The sequence below is a fragment of the Osmerus eperlanus genome, chromosome 11 (genome assembly GCF_963692335.1).
Source record: "Osmerus eperlanus chromosome 11, fOsmEpe2.1, whole genome shotgun sequence".
In the NCBI taxonomy this organism is placed as follows: domain Eukaryota; kingdom Metazoa; phylum Chordata; class Actinopteri; order Osmeriformes; family Osmeridae; genus Osmerus; species Osmerus eperlanus.
The window spans coordinates 6,153,716-6,174,577 of record NC_085028.1 but is presented as its reverse complement, the minus strand read 5'-3'; the positions used below and the strand labels follow the sequence as shown (position 1 = coordinate 6,174,577).

The following is a 20,862-nucleotide window of genomic DNA, read 5'->3' as shown; positions in this document are numbered from 1 at the left end:
TGTTGACATGTCTTTAACAGGTGAGGAGGAGGACACCCCACCAGCAGGGTTCACCTCAGGGGAATCAGACACACACACACACACGCTCAGACACACACGCTCAGACACACACGCTGAGACACACACGCTCAGACACACACGCTCGCTCACACACACCCGCTCAGACACACACGCTCAGACACACACTCTCACACACACCCGCTCAGACACACACTCTCACACACACACGCTCAGACACACACTCTCACACACACCCGCTCAGACACACACTCTCACACACACCCGCTCAGACACACATGCTAAGACACACACATGCTCAGACACATCCACTCACACAGAGACATACTCAAACAAGCCAAAACAATCTATTTTCCTAAAGGGGGTGAAATCACTCTATCAAGGCACAACGACAGGTAAACACACCCTCACGCCCCAGGCTATGTGTGTGTGTGTGTGTGTATAGATACCTGATCTCATGGTCAAGCAGTATGTTTACACTTCAGGTAACAAGACCCCTCTATGCTTCAGGACAGTGGCTAAGCTAACGGACCCTTTAACTAACCTTATCTCCCTCTCTCTGGCTCTCTCTTCCTCTCTCTGGCTCTCTCTCCCTCTCTCTGGCTCTCTCTTCCTCTCTCTGTCTCTCTGTCCTTTTTTCTCTCACATACAGACACCCGCATCATAAGCAGACATTCAGTAATGTCAGAAACACATGCGGGCCCTTGGGCCCTGTGCTGCTCTGTTCACCCAGGGAGAAGGGGGGCAGGGTGGGGGGCAGGGTGGGGGTATAGAAAACAAGGCCCTCAGTATAAAACCCTATTGAAACGGCTGAAGGGAGGGGGGGGTTATTTCAGAGGGCCTGGAGTTATTTGGAGGCTGCTAAACATCTGCTCCTAGTGAACAAGGCAGGACGACCCCCCCCCCCCCCCCCCACCAGGGAGACAGGACGGGGGGGGGTGATGGGGGGGGGTCAAGCTGGCCTGGCCTGGTAGAGAGACAGATAGGAAGTAGCAGTGGATGAACTACATGTAGAAGCGGTCTGTGGACACACAGAGCAGGCGGCTGCCCGGTCGTGCTTGGCTGAATGTCCTGTGATCTTATGTCTGTGATCACAAACCTTAGTAAAATGGTTAGGGTTTAATAGCATATTCAGATACATATATTCAGTAGTACAATGTATATATATATCTTCATATACAGTGTGTGCATACTGTATATATATATATATATATATATATATATATATATATATATATATATATATATATATATATATATATATATATATATATATGTACACGCACATACTGTATGAGTGCATATAGCAAGCATATTCTGTAACACTTCTGTAAATAAAAGATTTCCGATGTTTTCATTCAATTTGTCACTATGGGCCATTGGTTATAGAGTAATGGACACAAATTGCAAATTTAACTATTTCAGATTCAATCTACAGCACATACATTTGCTAAAAGTGAAGCTTCTAGCAACCTTCTGAAGCCAAATAGCCACATACACAATAACAAAGGTTTAGCCCACAAAGGTTTAGACCGCATCACTACTATTGATTGTTACCCTTAAGGTTCACAATTCAACATGTGAATTAGGCTTGACTGCAAGCCTATTGCGATGTCAGTCAGTTTAACGGAATGCATGATGTTCTGCCATTGGAATGGAATGTTCAATGTATAGAAATGCAAATTCATAACCCGCATCTGCCAATGGAATGTTATGATTGTATGGGTATGCTAATTCATATCAGGCGTCAATGTCACTCCTGACTGTGGCTCACCATGGTAACGGGCCAAACGGCTCTTTAAACTCATGACTTTAAGATTGAAACATCACTCTTTTCTCTTCCCTCCTTCCTAGAACGTTCTACCATCTCCTTTTCCCCCTTTCTCTCCTCGCCTGCTGTCTTATTGAAGGACACTCAAACAAAAAACTGGTGACTGGATCACAAGGGCTTGGAGGGGCAGTGGAGGACAGAAGTTGAGAGGTAGAAGAGGAGGAGGAGCGGGGGGGAGAACGGGGAAAGGTTAGAAACAAACATCCCTCATACGCGCTCCCTCCCCCAATCTTTTCCCTCTACTTTCATCCATCTCTTCTGCACAGTCCCAGTTCTCTCCTTTCCAGCTGGGTCTCATTTGGACAAGCTACACTGGCTTCATCCAGCCCTCTCCTGACCCCCCCCCACAGGGCCAGCCCAGCAGGTACCACACAGAGGTCAGGGGTCACCACCTGCCCTCTGACCTCACGACATGACCCTTCCACTAACCCCCCTCCCCCCAGCAATTCCTCTCTTCAGAACAGCGGACCTGTGTGGATTCAATTAAACGTCCACACATTGGAGAAGTGGAGAGGGGGGGGGGGGGGTTGGGGTGGGAGGGATGAGGAGGAGGGATGACTGGGTCAGGCAGACCAGTGAAAAGGGGACGAGGGGACACAGGATGAGTCAGAGGGAGAGTCAGCCACACAAACGCTCTGTAACCAGTCAGCAGGCAAAAGGAGAGAAAGAGGGAGAGAGGAGGAGGAGGGAGATAGATAGTGGAGAGAGAGAGAGCGAGTGGGTTTAGAGAGGGGTGAGGGGTGAGGAGCAGGACAAAGGGGGTGATTCTTCAGCAGGGAGCCCATTGGTTCCTTGGCAGCAGTGACATAGGGTGAGTCAGCTGTGAAAGCTTGTGTGAGGTTGACTGAGCACCAATAGCCAGATTAGCCTTGCTGGGACATGTCATTTGGTAAACACGGAGGATGGGAGACAGGATGGACTGCAGGCCTGCCCAAAGCCAGGGAGGACAAGACCCTCCGTACGACACCAGCTCCACCCTGGGAGGAGAAGCGGAGGACAGCGGAGGGGAGGATAGCGGAGAGAGAGTGTGTTGTTGTCTTAGTCTGCTGGCGAAGCGAGCAGCCGCTTGAGAACCGTTGGAGATGATAGCTGAATGCACTGCTGCAGTTTGTCGTTGTTGTAGATTCTGACAGGTTTTGTAACTTAAGTCCAACTAAATCTTGAGGTATCTATATTCATATAAATAATCAAAGTTTGAATTGTGGTGAGGTAGTTTGATTGGGCAAGGGAGTCATCAAAACCTGATAAAGTCCTCTCTGGGATACAGAAAGTCACAAACCCACAAAGTTGTGTTTAGGTAAAGAAACCAAACCTCTATCTTTCTCTCTCTGTCTGTGTAACCAACCACCATTTTGAGATGTCTGTGTCTCGCCTTGAGAACAAAGCCCTCTGCTGTAGGCTAGTGTCCTCCTGCTTTCCAAATGGCCATTCTAATCTTATATATGTCAAACGGACACACCTTTCCACAGGTGGACCCTGGCATGTTTCCAGGTAGAAGGACACACCTATACAGCCTGTGGCACCATGGGCTTTGTCCCTGATTCAGGGAAAAGAAGGGTGCTACTCTGTCTGGTTCACCAGAACAATCCATTAACTTAGCCTTGAGCTTAGTGAAACCCTAAACGTCCATACCTGTATAACTCTGGCTCCATTGTCAGATGTGTGTGTGTGAACTTTAGTAATTTTAAGAAAGAAGCACTTATAGTGATTTGAGAGAACAGTGTTCTTTCCTTCCTGTCTCAACCCAGTTTGGTCGGAACTCCAGTCCCCTCACGTTCACCCCAGACTCTCTCCTAACCCCAAACAGACCATCCAAATAAAAGAAATAGAGTTTAACAGACCATAAACATACCAAACAAAAACAAATACTGAACTGAGTACTGTTATCTGGGTGTTTATGATCCTGGAGTTGAAACTGCTTTGTGATGCTAAACTAAAGCCGAGGTAGAGCTAATATCTGATGTTAGCATTTCAACTCGTGGTAAAACCTAAACAATCCCAAGCTCAGCACGTGTGACCACAGTGTGTTTGTGTGTGTGCCAAGACTGTGTGTGTGTGTGTGTGAGACCACACTTTGAATGTTTGTGTGATTATCCAGATTTGTTGTGAGGGCTCAGATTAGTTGGCTAATGCCAAAACGGAAGAAAGTACAGCTTTCAAACCATCTGTTTTTACAAGACTGGGCTTTAACTCCCACAACAAAGTGTGACGCTTCGAGGTTTACAATGTTTTACGAACGCAACGAGAAGCAGATGTGTCCGGCGGGTCACTTCATCATCGGCGTGGATCTTTTCCTGATCCTCGTTGACAGTGCGAGCCTCAGCTCCAGTCAGAAGGCCAGGTCTCTAACAGTAGTGACCTGGCAGAGAGAGAGAGACTCTCTGTCCTTAGAAGCCTTTGATTAGTCAAGTGTTACACTGGCTCCTCCTATCCAGGCGGGGGGCTCAGGTAGGCCTCTGTCTCCCCCCCCCCCCTCAAAGACCCAACTTCCCCTTGATACCCCCCCCCCCCTCTTTTAATCAGGCTGGGTCTCCCTCTGAGGGAAGTGATTAGCAACAGGCCCCCCTAAAAAAAAAGAGAGAAAAAAAAAGGTAATCCTTTCAGAAGCGGCAGAGAAAGAGAGGAAAGCGCCGTTCAGGCGTTCTGGTATTGTAGCCAGATTTCCTCTGACTGAGCCGCAAAGAAGCAATCGGCAGGAGACCCTCACCCTCCCTTTCTCAACCCCCTCCCCCCTCCTCGTTCCCTCTCCCTTATTCTCCCTCATTGTCAATCACCCACTTTTTACTCCTGCAGGAACCCCTCACCCTCCCTAACCCTCACTTCATCCCCTTCCCTCCCTCACCTCCCTCCTACTCCTCCTCTTTCAGTCCCTGGCTTGAAAACTAGGGTAGAGTTATAGCAGGGACAAGTGGAAACAGGGATGTTTGTGGGTGTGTGTGTATTAGCGTGTTTGTGTGTGTATGTTTGTCTAGTTACAAAACTCTCAACCTGGTCTGGAGAAGCCTTATGTCACATGTCACAGGGCAGGAGGTAAAGCAGAGACAGTGACCGGCCAATAAACACCCCCCCACACACCCACATACACACACACATGGTGTGTGAGACAAGGGAATGAGAGAGTAATTACGAGGGGTATGAGCCAGAAAATAGCCTTCTCTCCTCCTCTCCTTCTTTCCATCAGCGAGAGTGAGTTCTGGAGGGAATCAGTGACAGCAACACAAATCAGTAAAGCCCAGCACCATACGAGCACTGCGTGTGTCTGTGTGTGTAAACGTGGGTTTGTGTTTGAGTGTGTGCAGTGTCAGTGTGTGTAAGCGTGTGCATGTGTGTGTGTGTAGGGTCAGCTTTTGTGTGAGCAGCTCTGTGTTCCCTCATTCAATCCCCAGCTGCAGAGTGGATCTGAGGCGCCTACTCCCATCCCAAGATGAAGTCTCCTGTGTATGTGTGTGTGTGAGTGGTGCACTGAAAAGAAAATAAGAGAAGGATGAAGAGAATAAGTGGAGGGAGGTGGGTTCATTCCACCCACTGGGTTAGGAGGGTGGTTAACGGGGGTGTTGTTTTGTAATAAGTCCTCTCTCTCCTCTTCTAAGTTTATGGGTGAAATTGTGATGCAGGCAGCGCCGGAAACGCAGGACCATGCTGCGCTATGCAGGCCAGCAGCTGTCCCTCCCTCCCTCCCCTGGTCACCCCCCATTCACCCATCTATCCATCCATCCACGGCTCCTCTCTCCTCCCCCTTCTCCCTCTTCCTCTGCCATTCACATGAGTCCCCTCCATCTACAGCTTCTTCTCCTCTGCCTGTCTTCCATCCGGCCCCTCCCCCCCCCTCTCTCCCCACCCCCAGTCCTACCAGGACACTTTATAGGTGGAGGGGTCATCTCACACATCATTTTGTCTGTGTAGCAGACTTTGTTGTGTAAATGTGAGGGCATCCACCCCGTTCTTGGGATGTTCATTCACTCTCTGTGTTGGATTTCTCCCAGAAGCCCCTGCACCAGGTTCAAATGACCCATTAGACACGATCACAAATACACACTGCTTTATTTGTAATGCTGTACAACTTGTCAAAGATCCATTGAATGGAAACAATATCATGAAGACTTTTGTGAGTGATCTCAAATAAAAGGTAAAGAAAATGTGATTCAGAAAAGCATTCCTTTTATATTTGCGGTGACACCGATGCTGTACATGTGATTTGACTACAAAATTAGGACTTATTTGGTTACAAAACTTGCATAGTAGTTTTTACACGCTTTACTGAAAAGGGAACTAACAGCATGACGATAATGATGGAAACGTAACAGACATAGAAAGGAGATTAACAACGGAGGGAGGGAAAGAGTGAGAGAAAGAGGGCGGGCGGGCAGGCGAGGGCACCACATTGAGGAAGGAAATCTCCACAGCACAGATGGTGGTGTTTGGGAGAGCCTCCATAAAAGCACCTCACAGTCCTGCTTCTCAACACAGAGAAATGAATGAGAGGGAAAAGAAAAAAGAAAGAACGAAAGAGCGAGCGAGCAGTGGAGGATGTTTACAATAACGCAGCCTGGTCCCAGATTGAGAGAAGGAGCGTTTGAAAGTTCTCCACAAAGAGAGCTGGTGAAAGGCTCCCCCCAGGCCCCTGTGCTCCACTCTGGTCTCCATTGTGCAGCCCTGCTGCAGGACACCAGCGCTGGCTTCTGTCCTCTGGAAGGTAGAAACCGTCCAGCTGGGTTGTGGACCTTGTTGGCAATGCTTGGAAGATCAATTTTATAAGTAGGTAAGAGTTGGGAGATTCAGATTCACAATAAACTCTCAGGAGATGTGAGAGTAACAGAATTGACATCCTTCCTCTGAATGCCTTCGCTTGAAAGTCGAAGGGGAGGTCGTTTTAAACTAACCTGCTCTGAATTCAAGCTCAAAGATCCAGGGCAAAGCTGCAGAACAGAAAACCATCAAACTTTTGTAGAGGGTTCCAAGTCACACGTCGGTTCAGCAAGAGGCCTATATTTCAAGGCAAGACATTTCTGGGACAGATTTCTTTTCCCTTTTACTTGCAAACATACACACCCCTCTCCCTCTACACACTGTTAGCCACACACACACACACTCCCTCTACAGACTGTCTGAGACACACACACACACACTCCCTCTACAGACTGTCTGAGACACACACACACACTCCCTCTACAGACTGTCTGAGACACACACACACACACTCCCTCTGCACACATCTGTGAGTAGCGAGGTCTAGAGAACACGAGGGAACGTGTGATAGAAGCAAGCAGAGGCTCAAACTGACAGGTTTACAGACGCGGTCATGAATCTGTACTTGACTCCATCAGCATACCAAAATAAACTCCAGATACTCTATCAGTCATGTCCCTCGACTCTCGCACTGTGATGTATAGAACCATCTATTAGTGACATCTGGTTCAATTTTAAAGCGTTCCCGAGGGAGAACTATTTTTTCACGGTCGCTGGTCATCCAAATTCTGACTGAGGATTGTGTTTTATCCATCAATATCATCCACTTTCCAGACCTTGAGTTAACCGCTGCTAAAAATCTGTACAATATGGTGAACCTGGTCTATGATGTCGGGCTATTGCTTTTGATGCGTACTAACGCAGATTGATTGCTTTGTTCATGTAAAATATATTCTTGCATGAATATATTACTGGCTCCTACCACACACTCTCAAGGCAGACTGCAGAGTAAATCTAGCAGAGGCTGACCTCTAGTGGTAAGAAAGGGAACTACATCTACAGGGGAGAACAACGGAGAACACAAAGACACATTATTAAAAGTAAACATTTTAGGAAGGGAAATTGTAAACTCATAACTTAATGGATGGAGAGAGACAATGAAAATTGTTTTAACACAAATAATAATTACAAATCGGAAATTAAGACAGGAGATGGCAGTGATTTGTGGATGAAAAACTATAAAGACTATCTACTGGCTGCTTTAGGAATTCTATTAAAGAAAAGTTAACCGTAAATATCGCTTTATAATCGATCGTTGACAAAGTAAGGACAATAAATAAACATCTGTGTACAAAAATAACATGTAGTAAACCCTTCTGGATGTGTGTGTGTGTTTATCTTTCTAAGTGTGCGTAACCCTCAACAGGCTACAGGTTAACATTCACATTATGAAGTTGTTCTTCTTTGTCAAGTTTTGGGAGAATGCCTGACCAGGTCCAGAATAGGTTATCCTGGGTCCAGACAGGGTCAGATTTTCTGGATTACCACCTGAAATTTACCTATGAGGGACAAAGTATGGAGTGGTGTTTAGAATAAGAGGTTGGATTTAGGAAGGTACAGACAGACAGGCCTGTCAAACATTGCACAAACAGACATACAGACAGACATGCAGTAATAGACAGGAACAAGTGGGTACTGGCAAACAGATAGACAGACACAACCAGACAGATAGACAGACACAACCAGACAGATAGACAGACACAACCAAACAGATAGACAGACACAACCAGACAAATTGACAGACAGAGCTCTGAATTCCCAGCGGTGTTGGACTCACATGAGGGCATGAGGGAGACCTCTGCTGTGACCACACTATCCATGCCCAGGTTAGACAGTGCTCCTCTCACCAGACCACATGAGTACGCCAGGTACTGGGGAACACACACACAGGCCGGTGGATCACATAACACACAACAATACCACAATAAACAACAAATCAACCTACAGATCACCTCATTCCCCTCCAGCCGTGTAACTGTAGCAACATAGATGTGACCACAACTGATCACACAGCCCAACATGTTGGTTTGTGTGTGTGTGTGTTCACAGGGGACCTTCATGTCTAATGTTTGGGCACCTGTTATAGAGATCCTAAAGAGAACCTGTGTACAGTAAGGGAACCTGGGTTAGAGAACCTGCAGAATGCAGTGTTACCTTGGGAGCATCCTCAAGATACTGTTTTCCACTGGAAAACTGAGTCAGCAGAGCAAACTTGTTGTCCTGGAGAACATATGTTCCCTGGAGGGGAAACAACAACAGTCATGAAGAACAGAAAGAACAGATTGTGCCTCATGGGAAATGTAGTATTTCTGAAATTGTGGGCGCTACTTCCTGTGTGCCAAGCTCACCTGGTGGTTGGTCCTGAGGTTGTCCACCTGTTTTCTGAAGACATTGATCCAGAAGTCTTTACAGATGAACTTCATCACGTCCAGGTCATCCTTGAAGCTAGGGGAATCTTTGGTGAACCTGACATGAGTAAGTTCAACCAGTTAGTCCACAGGTTGTAAGCTGTGTCTGTAGATCCAAACTTTTTTTGATTGCTCTGTTGGTCCGAGTTTCAACGGAAGATTCTGATTAGTTATACTTACAAGTTATGTATAGTTATGGGTTTAACCATAACCTTATAACTTGTAGTCTATGTTCAGGCTCGTACGGTATAATATCTAACGTTATGCCCACCTCTCTATCAGGCCTTGTCCAACTCTGAATCCCATTCCTTCTAGGGTAGAGACACAAGTCGCCCGGTCCTGCTGTGAAGAGAAAGGAAAAACGGTCATATCAGCATGTCATGCTGAGACGATATTGTGATTCGGTAGCAAACTGCCAAGCTTGCTAGCTACCTTGTTCATGGAAGCGTGGTCTTTGTAAACAAGGGACACCATCTCCATATGGAGAAACTCAAACAGGGCGTCATCCGCCATATCTGCAAAGATAAAATACGTTTCTAACCGTTATAAACGTAATCGTTTCTCTGACAAACCTTCTGATAAGGGTCGAACAACAGGAAAAAGTCAGTAAAGGCTATCATGCTAACGACGTAGTTAGCTGACGTCGGTTCATATGCATGCATCCAGGTTAGCTACGGCTCTTATCGCAATGTTTCTTTCTCAACGAAATTATTTTAGAAATGTGAAAACACAAATGCTTTGAAAAATTATATAAAAGTAGTTACCTGTCTATAAATATAATTTTTTGGGGGACACAAATCGTCAATGTAAACTAGGCGCTTCCGGACTACGGAAGCCTCTAGGACCGTCGTCTGAGCGCTGTCGAATGTCGCAGTCGTATTTCACTGACATGCAAACATGACACTTCCAAAAACACGTTTTTCATCATTTTTAATTCCAAAATGCAAATAAATATTTTCACGTCAGACTATAAGGTTATTCTGTAGTACAATCACAATCAAGCCGGTGGCTTATTCTATTAAAGCCTACATATTCCATGTGCTTTATTAGTCCATGACATAACAGCGTTACACTCACTGACCAGCGCCACACAACCAGTCCATCAGCAAACCAGCAAATAGCCAACAAAACAAAGGTCTATTGACTAATGACATTATTACAACAGCTGGAAGGGGTGTTGAGGTCTCCCCAACTCATACACAGTCCTTGGATGGGTCTCTGGTGTCAGTTCAGTCCTCCCACCACCAGAGGGCAGGAGGGCTCTGTTGTATATGTAACTGGTTCCTTAAACACCAATCAGACAGCTGGTCTATCGAGGCTCTGGGAAGGGGGAAGTCTGTCAGGAGGGAGGTTTGGAGGGCGAGGTCTTGCAGGGGGGAGGTGGGGCAGGGGTTTCTGAGGGAGGCTTGGAGGGGGATGTGGGCTGTGAAGAAGGCTGGGAGGGGGAAGGAACCAGGGAGGGGGGCTGTGACGGAGAGGTCTTGCATGAGCAGGGCTGCTGTCTCTGGGTCTGGACCTGCTCCACCCCTCTTAGGATCTGGACCAAGGCGCTGTGGACCTGCAGCACCATGGTGGATGGGTCTGTCTGTAACACAGGCTCAGCCTGCCCCAAAAGGTCCATCTGTTTATTTGGGGGGTCATTCTGCAAGAACGAGGTCGTTATGGCCTGCCGGGATGGAAAGGCCTGTTTGCTGGAGGAGTCATTCCTGTCAGGGTCTGGTTTGATAGGGCTGCTGGGTGACTGGTGGGTGGAGTCGCTGGGTGACTGGTGGGTGTAGCTGTCAGGGCAGCGTTTGGAGGCCTGTGTCGTGTTGTTAGACAGCTGCTCCAGAAGGTGTGTCTGGCGGTCCAGTAGACCCAGCAGGCTGCAGTGGAAGGCCCGCTGCTCCGCTCGCTGTAGCGCCACCTGCTGGTTCAACATGCTCAGCTGCTGCAGCACCAGACTGGGGCTGTCCTCACAAGTGCCTGAGAAGAAATTAGTTGGCGAACAGGCATAGCTCAGTGGTAGAGCATTTGACAGGAGATCAAGAGGTTGCTGGTTTAAATCCCTACCAAGTATGTCGCTTTGGATGAAAGTGTCTGCTAAACAAATACATTAATATTTTACGTTGCACGTTCAATTGATAGATCAGCGTTGGGGATTTCAAAATCGGTATAGTCCCATTGAGAATTGTGTTTTTAAAAAACAGCATCTGTCATCAAAACCCACTTACCAGCAGGCATGCCTGGGCTGAAGCTAGCATGCTCACTGCCCAGTTCCCCTCCAGCCAAGCAGGGGGGAGTCTGTGGCTCTGTCTTCACTGGATACAGATACTCCCCGGACTCCCCCAGGGTCATCACCTCATCAGAGCCATGCTCTTCCCAGCGAGGGACTCCAAGGCTGGGGCTCTGCTGGCCAGGGCCCCCCCAGGCCTCTTCTGGAGGGTGTAGCCCCCAGGCTGGTGCCCCGGGGCTGGCCTGGCACTCATCAGGACTGGCCCTGGGGTTGTCGCTGTCGCCCTCTAGTGGAGGAGCCATGGAGCTCTGCCAGGAAGGCATGTAGTCACCTAGGAAAGGAGGAGAGGAGGGTGGTGAGGAGGGGAGGGGACTGAGGAAAAGAGGAGAGGAGAGAAGGGAACAAAGTGAGATCTAACCTACCTGTTCCATCATCAGTAGGGTCCTCCAGGTCTGAGGGGGTCCTCTCCACCTCAGTGTGCCCCTCTGTTGAGCCTGTTTCTAGGTCAGGACCTGATGTGCGAGGCTTCCGGGCAAGCATGCGGTCCAACAGCCGGAAGTAGCGAAAGGACTCTATGGCGGCCAGCCTCGCCGCTGGTGATCGATAGCCCGCCATCTTGATCTTGCGGTACTTGTGCTTGAGGCTCTTCCAGCGGTTGCGTATCTGGTTGACAGTGAACATGATGTCCCGCCTGGCCAGGTTGCTACGGAGACGCCGGAAGTGAGAGTAGTTGCGCTGGCGTTTCTTGTCCAGCTCGTGAACAAGGTCCAGCTGTTGGATCAGATTCAGCATGGCGAACGTGTCTGACTCCGTCCACCATTTGTTGGGCTTCTTCTCTCTCAGCTCCATGGTTGTCTGCCGGATTTACCCCTGGTCTCCCCCTCCTGGTCTCTCCACGCCTGGCCTCCTGTTTTCTGCCCTGGGGGACTGGGCCCACCTGGGCTCCTATGGTTCCAAGGCTTCGGGGTTAAGAGTTAAAAAATGTACATTTAAAATGTGAGGGGGCTAAAACTTAGGATTTATATAAAATATTTATATGGAGAGAAAAACGAGAATGACAGCAAGCGACAAGCGGATAATTCATTAGCATAATATTCGAATAATTTGTCGGAACGCGCTCCTAAGAATACAACTAAAAGTGTCAGCAAGCCCTTTCAAAGTAAAAAAAAAAGACAAATCAGTGAATCTCCCACGTCAATTTCACTAACATGATACACGAAATAGCTGCCTGCACTGAAACACATTGCCTTGAAACGTTTAGTTTGCAAACATCCTAATCACAAGTTTTCCTTTCTACAGTAAACAGACATCCTCACAATACAAAACAGTGTATGAAAAATGTGTGCCGTACCACACAGAAGCGGACCAAGCTGGCAGCCAGAATGACCGGTGACGCTAGCTAGGAAAGGTCCAGTGGTCGATGCACAGTGACTGCGGTAGCCATCACGGGTGCCTGATGTCGAGACGAGGTAGCAAACGTACGCCTTTCGGTGGTGTATGGAAGTCTGCGACCATGTCTAACAGCATACGGTAGAGCTTGCTTCATCATTTTCAACACTGTAACAACAAGCGTGCATACTGTCTGCAACAGATACAACCCCATCCCCTCAACATTCAGTTGGATGTTTTAGTGTTCTACGCAGCGCACGGGGCTGCGTCAAAGAAGCACCCCGGCGTGCGTGTTCCTGTCATGTGATTGGGGCTTGTTGACATTCCCAACGTCACATGTCCTCCGATTCCACATTCGATTGGTCTTTCCTTTACATTCGGCGTTACTTCCTGCTCGTGACTGGTTAAATGTGAAGGCATGTCAGTTTCTGATCAAATGTCCGTATCCTGTTTGTAATAATTTTCAATTCATTTTAGCATTGGGACATTACAATAGTTATACTTGTGTTCTCTCGTTGTGTGTAGTGTTCTAAGTAAAATGGCGAGCAACAAATACCAGATAGTGGTGCAAGGAGAGGCTTCAGAGACAGACTCGGACGACGAGGTGTACATCACCTCCCTCTCCCCTCCCTCCGCGGCCGCAGCCGGGGTTAAGGTTCCCGGCGAGGCCTCAGAGACCGACAGCGAAGAAGAGGTTGAGAAAGCACGGAAATTTGTTATCGCCTCCAGTTCGGAGAACGCGCGGACACTGTATAAGGAGCTGCCTCCGCTCATTGTGATCAGAGACAACCCAGACATTCCATCGGTGTTGGAGGGCCGCCCGGTTTCTAGGCCCGAGCCTACCGAACAGTTCAATACCCTTCTGCAACAGAAACTACTGGAGAGTAACGGGCGTCTGTGCACCGACGTGACCCAGACCCTCCGACAGGTCTACGGTAATGCCACCAAAGAGATCCGCGTGGCCACCGGTCACCTGAACAACTCGCAGAGCGGCATCATCAACGCTTCTCACAGCATCCGGCTAATCCTCGAGGACCTCAAATCCGTCTCAGAGAAAATTGACATAATCACCAGCTGTCACCTGTTGCCAGATATTACTATACCCAGTACCGAGAGTCTGCCTGGTCAGTGAGGTGAAGGATAGGATTTTCTACCCAATGACAATGATGCGAATTCAGCACAAGTACGACAATCTTAATTGTAATACTGCGTTCACAGTTCAACAAGTGAAGACAGGATAGGAGGAGATTGATGTCGCTTCACCTTCAGAATTAATGCATACCTGTAGCTAACAGCCCCTCCTAGTGGCCTAATGAAGTAATGCATGTGATATGATGCCTGTTACAGTAGCATAGGCCTGAGGGTTAGTGAAGGTACAGAATTGTCAAGATTGAAATGGTTTGCCATGTGTTAACAACATTGAGCTTATACAAATACAGTCTAAATAGCATTTAATAAAATAATATTCTATTAAGATGGATTTTAGCAGTTGGTGAGTATTTCCAGATTGTTGCAATTACCAGAGACGTGAAGGGGAATGACAACAAAGAAATCTGATTAATTACTCTCTGCAAGATACATAAATGATTTGACAGTAAATTTCATGCTTGTTTCCCCTAGGTTTACAGCTTTGCCCCCCGGCGACGGGGGGCAAAGCGGCGACGATGACCATGTAGAGACAGATATGACATGCCGTTGTGTAAATAAGATAAATAACATAAGGCCATTTAGTTTGTTTAATAAAAGAGCAAGCTATAGACCTGTTTTATAGGAAAGGTAAACTTAAATGACTTATTGTGATGGGGCGCTATATATATAAAAAAAAAAAGATTTGTATTTATTTTTATTAACTTGACCATCCGGGGGGGCGTTGGGGGTGCGGGGCGCCCCCCTAATATAATGTTAGGGGAAACACTGCATGCTTTCAATATATAATATAAAGATATACATATAAAGGGTTTTAGTATAATTCAGACAAGAATATAAGTTTGTTCTGCTGGACTTTCAGGAAAGGATGTGTAAAGGTGAGTGTTCCTCAGGGGTCATCCAAAGGTCATACTGGAGGTCACCTTAGCTCCTGTACACCACAGAGGCGCTTCCCAGCCAGCCTCCCCATCTGAATCAGAATCACAACAATACATGTTGTATCATGGTCAGTTCAGTACCATTTATGTGTCATGGTTGCCTAAAACAACTGTTTTTCTGGATGCGCCCCAAACTGTCAGAAAGGGTGGGAGGTGAAATGCTAACTGCACATACAGCTATTGGCATGTAGGCCCGAGTGAAAATGTTTTTTGACGTGTCAAGACACCAGCTCTAAATGATGTCATTAGACAAGGCTCTAACAGCTGCTTCCAGCTGGACAGAAGGGTTAATGGAGAAGGTTAGGGCATGTGGGCGGTTTCTCCAGCTATACAGCAAGTCAGAGGACACACACACACAGCGCTGTCTCTGGGATCCTACAGTCTGAAGAGTGGAGCTGTAAAAACATACTTCTCTCCCGAGACCCACTCATCCTCACGTCTGCTGACATTCTCTTTGAGTTATTAGGAGAAGACAGCGCTGCCAGCCGATTGGTTGATGGGTCACCAGGGTCGGCTTAATGCCAAATTAAATGGAACACTTCACTGTCATTATTTTGCAAACAACTAATGGACTCCATATGAGTGCCTAAATGTCACATTTACATCCAGAACATGATGATATGACCCATACATATGGTGATGACTCGCACATGGATCATTAAAACTAACTTATGGTGAACCTGCGATTACGTCGAGGGCCGCATTCATGCGTAGACATAAGACCTGCAACCATGAGGCCGCGGTGAATGTGATCGCTATGGTTACGGTGGTCGTCATTCTCGGTGGAAATACTTCTGTTCTGTGAAGGTTAATCACAGTTTAGACGAATAAAGCACTCAGGAGAAGCTTTCTTGAGTGAACTGGCTCATTGGGGCTCACATACACTTGGGGATGTATCCGTTTCCTCGGCAACGGGTCGGAGTTCGGCCGTGTCTTCCTCGCCTCCTGTCTGGAGGCTTGAGAGTCCATGTTGACCCAACGTACGGTACGGTCCGAGCCCCTCTTATCACACCAATGTCCACCGGAAGTCCAGCATCCACTCTCAGAACCCTGCAGGTCTCCGTCCTGTTCATTCCTTGATTAACCACTGAGACACCATAAGCACTATGCTGATCCTTGATTAACCACTGAGACACCATAAGCACTATGCTGATCCTTGATTAACCACTGAGACACCATAAGCACTATGCTGATCCTTGATTAACCACTGAGACACCATAAGCACTATGCTGATCCTTGATTTTCTGCTGTACTTTACGTAAACTATTTATTATTTGATAAAAGTGTCTGCTAAATGAATGGAATTGAATATGAAATGTAAAAATGTTTCAGTTGGGCTGGCTGGAGGTGGAGTTAGATCTGCCCCCTGCTGGAGGGGAGCTCACAGTACGTGCTTCAGGGTTGCTTACCTTTAGCTTTATCATTTAATGAAAGACACCACTGCTACTATAGCAAAAGAGAGGCAAAACACTGAGCCAAGAATCTCAGTTCTTAGATGAAGAACTCGGTGACTCTCATGGATAGGCCTACTTAAGTTACTGGTTAATATTGCTGTCCTGACCTTGTCTATAAATAGGCCTATCCATAAGGAATTAGAGATAGGCCTTGCTACTCAGAAATGTTTGTATTGAAACTTCAAAGCGAGCAGTTTGCACAGTGGTGATTGCCGCCATAAAGTGTGTTGACTGCTCATCATTGATTTTTACTCCCACTTTTATAAGGACAGATCTGTTGCTTTGTACCAGGAGAGGATATTCCTGTCTCAGGTGTTTGCCTCATGAACTTTAGCAGAGGTACAAGTTAAATATCAATACACACCAAGTACGCTATCATCGCGGTTCCGGGATCGCTAAAGGATAGGGAATATAATTTGGCCACTTGTTCACACAGAATAACACAGCCACTTGAAAGTAAAACATTTGTTTTCAGGCTTCAGTACTTTAAACAGAGTTTTTGTAATTGAAAGAATAAGAGAGAGTGAGAGAGTATTACCTTGTGCCTGTGTCATTACTTTCACCTACGTCTCCCCCCCATACACACACACACACACACACACACACACACACACACACACACACACACACACACACACACACACACACACACACACACACACACACACACACACACACACACACACACACACACACACACACACACACACACACACACACACACAGCATCCCTCTACAAATGTTGCCATCTCCTCAAATTTGTCTTCCGCCTGCTTGTGCCTTAGCCTGCTTTCGCAAGTGTGTATTCATAGCCGGTAAATTAATTCAGCCGGGAAACTCATTTAAATTCCATTACAGGCACCATTTTGCAGGGAGGGAGACCAGCAGAATAATCAAATAGCGGGCGTGCTAATGAACCTTTAGGCCTCCAGCAACACGCCTCAGAGAAAGACCCCACATCACAAGTACCACCAACTCTCAAGGCACGCCGGACAGTCAGTAAGCCAAGGCATCATATGCAGAGACATGGAGTTTTAATGTAATATACAGTAGCATCGTTTCTTTCAATAATAACCAGAGGAGTGGTTAGTAGTCTTTGCATGGTGCGCATTTTCTCTCATTACTGCTGATATCTTGCAAAAACTTGGCACGCATATCATATTAGCATTTAATTTGTTGCTAACCAACACACATAAACATTACAAAACAAAAACACATTGAGATTAGGCTACACTTGACAATCTCTAACCTACAGGCATACATTAAATAACACGGTACAGTAGTTTGTCAAGATGCTACTGGAGGAATCCTATTTAAGTATTCAGGTATTCACTGAGCCGGACTCTTCTAAAATCATGTTTGTTGACTATGTTTAGCCTGTGTTCTGCACCTCTGTTTCACCAACCGTCTCTGGAGGAGGGGATCCCTCACTGAATTGCTCCTCCCAAGGTTTCTTAACCCTTGTGTTATCTTCGGGTCATTCTGACCCATCAGTCATTGTGACCCACCGTCATATTGCGACAACTTTACCGCATACAAAAACAAAGTGAAGCATTTTCTTTTAACCGTCCGGTTGTCTCAGACCCCCCACATCGCGAAGGTGAAAAGAAAATGCTTTTTATTTGTTTTTGTATTGGGTAAAGTTGTCGCAACACGAAGTCATGTGACCCGAAGGCAGCACAAGGTTTACATTTTTTCTCCTCTAGTGAGTTTTTCTGGGAATTTTTCCTTGTCTTCCTTGAGGGTTTAGGTTGGTTGAGGGGCAGTTCTATGGGCGTATCTGAAGCCCTCTGTGACATTGCTTGTAAAAATGGCTATACAAATACATTTTGATTGATTTGGTTATATCTTCTGGCCGATAGGGGTCTCTCTTGCTCTGCAACTGACTATGCCTGGGCTGTTGCTATGGCAGCCAATGCTGTACTGAACCATGACTAGGTGAAATGGTCAGGTCCTGTTACCGTGCCGACAGGACAATTAGCATGCAGGGACCCTGAGGAGACCGAAGAACAATCAATCTGAACACACACACATGCACACACACACACACACACACACACACACACACACACACACACTCATGCACCCACGGGGGGCCTTCAGAGTGAAAGATACACAGTCTTTTGTAATAGGACATTCCAAATCGGTGAGCAGTCTACTCTCCTCTGTAATGTGGTCCTATGGCAGACTGATAAAGGTAAACAACCTTCACATCCAGAAACAGCTGCAGAAAAGCCCTCTCACAACTCAGATGTTCCTCTCCCTCCTCCAGTAACTGGAGCCGTGTTTCCATCACCAGCCTGGGCTGTCACGTCACCGCAGTGACAGCATGGGGTGTCTGACTGTCAGTCAAGCCTGGGACGTGGGGGGTGGAGGACGCTGTGGAGGAGGAGGCTGTCCCGGTTGATCGCTGATCACGGCTGGATCATACGTGATCTTGACATGACTACATGGATGATCTGTTGCAACAGCAGCCTGGGGGTTGCCTTGCCGATGAAGCGTACTCGGTGAGCATGTGTGTGATGCAAGACCTTGTTAACATGATCTTGACGACCGATCACATGATGGCAGTTTGAGTTCTGCGGTAGAACGACCCAGGCAGCTACAGGCAGTGGTTTGATCACCTTGGCATCTGCGGTCAACTTAACCTAGCTATGGTAATCGACACCAATACAATTAGACTAGTGTCACCTAGAGCAACAACAGTAGTAAATCAAGAAGAAATGTACTTTTGTTTTCCTCCATAGAAGGTGTGACTATGACTGTGCTGTATCTTTCAGAGTTTTGCCCCAGCCCCTGTCCCATATTTTATACTAGCCATTAGAATTTGCCCTCGCAAAGTACGGGCGCATTAGTTTGCATTGTTTATAGCAAAAAGGGAAACACGATCAAAATAAAACACCCTGGCTAACTTTCAACTTTTACAGTGACTTTGACATTTGTATTTTTGGTGAAGGTAAACTTGTGTTAAATAAAATGATGTGATCTCAGCATGTACTGGGGAGTCAGGTGGCTGAGCGGTTAGGGAATCGGGCTAGTAATCTGAAGGTTTCCAGTTTGATTCCCGGCCGTGTCAAATGACGTTGTGTCCTTGGGCAAGGCACTTCACCCTACATGCCTCGGGGGGAATGTCCCTGTACTTACTGTAAGTCGCTCTGGATAAGAGCGTCTGCTAAATGACTAAATGTAAATGTCTAAATGTACTGTAAGTCATAACAAATATTGTGGTAAAAATGTGTCAAACAAATGTGGCAGTTAGCTAGTATTCCCGTTCTATCCAGTTTACATCTAGTGTCTGTTCGATTTTCAACCAATGCCACATTCACAACTTCCTGAGTGAGTAACAGTCTATCAAGTGAGCAGATGACACAGTATTTACATTGACTTATGGAGTGTTTGAAGGAGATGAGTTGAGGTTAGTCTGGGTTGTTAATGGACTTTTCCCCGATGCACAGGTCAGGTAACGAGGAGTAAACTGCTGGGTGAGAACGCTTCAGACAAACTCTCCACTTCTCCATACAAAACCTCCTCTCGCTCTCTGGCTGAGGAGAAAACCAATTAACTGCAGACATCAAAGAGGTTTGCCACAACCTCCGTGACCCCGCCATCTCCACCCTTCAACTTGTCTATTTTGCTCTCTCCAGTCTCCACGCTTCGCTCTCCTTCAGAGTATCTCCCTGTCCCCCTATCCCGCTCTCTCTCATGCACACACACACACAAGCACACAACACCCACACACACGCACCCCCCCTCCCAATAATGACACCCACACAATCAAACACTAACTACCCCGACACACCCCCAAACACCCTTTCTTACACTACTAACCCCCACCCCCTACAAACATGCCCCCACATACCCAGACACACACAGACACGCTTCCCCCTCCCCCCAAGTAGGCCTACAAACACCAAACCCTCCCACACAAACTCCCGCACCCAAACACTAGCTTACAAGCATACCCCCCCCCCCCCCCCACACACACACACACACACACACAAGGCCAGGGCAGTGTCTCTGTTTGTGTACAGCAGTGTCTAAGCCCATCTCTCAGGCTCCTCTCTCCCCGCGAGACTCTGTACAGAAAACTGTGCCCCCAGCACTGCCTTGGCTTGCAGCCAAACCGTCCTATCAGAGAGGCCGATAAACTCCTGTCTCAGTGGGGAAATGTAGTCCAGAGGGTCAGCGCCGCTGTAGTTCTCGAGCTGGATGTTCAGCTCCGTGTGGTCTCACCCAAACACGGCGGGTTAAATTTACATTTAGTCATTTAGCAGACGCTCTTATCCAGAGCGACTTACAGTAAGTACAGGGACATTCTCCCCAAGGCAAGTAGGGTGAAGTGCCTTGCCCAAGGACACAACGTCACGTCACGGCCGGGAATCGAACCGGCAACCTTCAGATTACTAGCCCGATTCCCTAACCGCTCAGCCACCTGACTTGGTTGTTTTGGGGGTGAGGAAGGGGTGAGGGAAGGGAGGAAGAGAGGTTAAGTGAAAGACTCCGATATCCAGGGAGATGACGGAAAAAAATCACCTGAGCAAGCTGGAGTGACCGCAGAAGAGCAGGGTTAACGTGACCTCGCTTCTCCACTGGCCCTGCTCTCTCCACTGCCCCTGGTCTCTCTACTGGCCCTGCTCTCTCTACTGGCCCTGCTCTCGCTACAGTCCCTGCTCTCTCTACAGTCCCTGCTCTCTGTACTGCCCCTGGTCTCTCTACT

General features: G+C 47.3%; 3 protein-coding genes across 6 annotated transcripts in view; 1 reads left to right on the top strand and 2 right to left on the bottom strand.

Moving 5' to 3' along the window:
• Positions 1 to 5,878: 5,878 nt before the first annotated feature.
• trappc6bl (trafficking protein particle complex subunit 6B, like) lies at positions 5,879 to 9,810 on the bottom strand. 2 transcript variants are annotated; one of them, XM_062472510.1, is made up of 7 exons: positions 9,768 to 9,810; positions 9,436 to 9,518; positions 9,275 to 9,345; positions 8,944 to 9,061; positions 8,750 to 8,833; positions 8,373 to 8,466; positions 5,879 to 8,094 (listed from the first exon to the last, which is right to left on the bottom strand). In XM_062472510.1, the coding sequence occupies exons 2-7, from the start codon at positions 9,514 to 9,516 to the stop codon at positions 8,063 to 8,065; spliced, it is 480 nt and encodes a 159-aa protein (XP_062328494.1). In that variant the 5' UTR covers positions 9,517 to 9,518; positions 9,768 to 9,810; the 3' UTR covers positions 5,879 to 8,062. The 2 variants fall into 2 exon arrangements, with proteins under 2 accessions (XP_062328494.1, XP_062328493.1); XM_062472509.1 differs by lacking the exon at positions 9,768 to 9,810 and having other exon boundaries at positions 9,436 to 9,635.
• Positions 9,811 to 9,916: 106 nt separating this feature from the next.
• Positions 9,917 to 20,862, bottom strand: part of si:ch211-116o3.5 (uncharacterized protein LOC325902 homolog) — a 29,865-nt gene continuing 18,919 nt past the window's right edge. Inside the window, exons 1-4 of one of the 3 annotated variants that reach the window (XM_062472505.1) lie at positions 12,570 to 12,886; positions 11,641 to 12,177; positions 11,217 to 11,549; positions 9,917 to 10,968 (exon numbers count right to left, since the gene is read on the bottom strand). In XM_062472505.1, the coding sequence (XP_062328489.1) occupies positions 10,343 to 10,968; positions 11,217 to 11,549; positions 11,641 to 12,067 (1,386 nt within the window). In that variant the 5' untranslated portion in view covers positions 12,068 to 12,177; positions 12,570 to 12,886 and the 3' untranslated portion in view covers positions 9,917 to 10,342. Of the gene's footprint in view, positions 10,969 to 11,216; positions 11,550 to 11,640; positions 12,178 to 12,544; positions 12,887 to 20,862 lie in introns of those variants that run through there. The other 2 variants (XM_062472504.1, XM_062472506.1) reach the window with 2 other exon arrangements.
• Positions 12,995 to 14,386, top strand: bloc1s3 (biogenesis of lysosomal organelles complex-1, subunit 3). Its single transcript, XM_062472508.1, has one exon. The coding sequence runs from the start codon at positions 13,146 to 13,148 to the stop codon at positions 13,737 to 13,739; it is 594 nt and encodes a 197-aa protein (XP_062328492.1). The 5' UTR covers positions 12,995 to 13,145; the 3' UTR covers positions 13,740 to 14,386.

Bases quoted from the DNA above. Each gene is read 5' to 3' on its own strand.
- trappc6bl (XM_062472510.1), bottom strand. From the start codon at position 9,516: ATGGCGGATGACGCCCTGTTTGAGTTTCTCCATATGGAGATGGTGTCC. The intron at 8,467-8,749 runs GTAACACTGCAT...TGTGTTCCCCAG, and splicing joins ATCTTGAGGATGCTCCCAAG to TACCTGGCGTACTCATGTGG. The intron at 8,095-8,372 runs GTGAGTCCAACA...TGTCCCTCATAG, and splicing joins GGTCTCCCTCATGCCCTCAT to GTAAATTTCAGGTGGTAATC.
- bloc1s3 (XM_062472508.1), top strand. From the start codon at position 13,146: ATGGCGAGCAACAAATACCAGATAGTGGTGCAAGGAGAGGCTTCAGAG.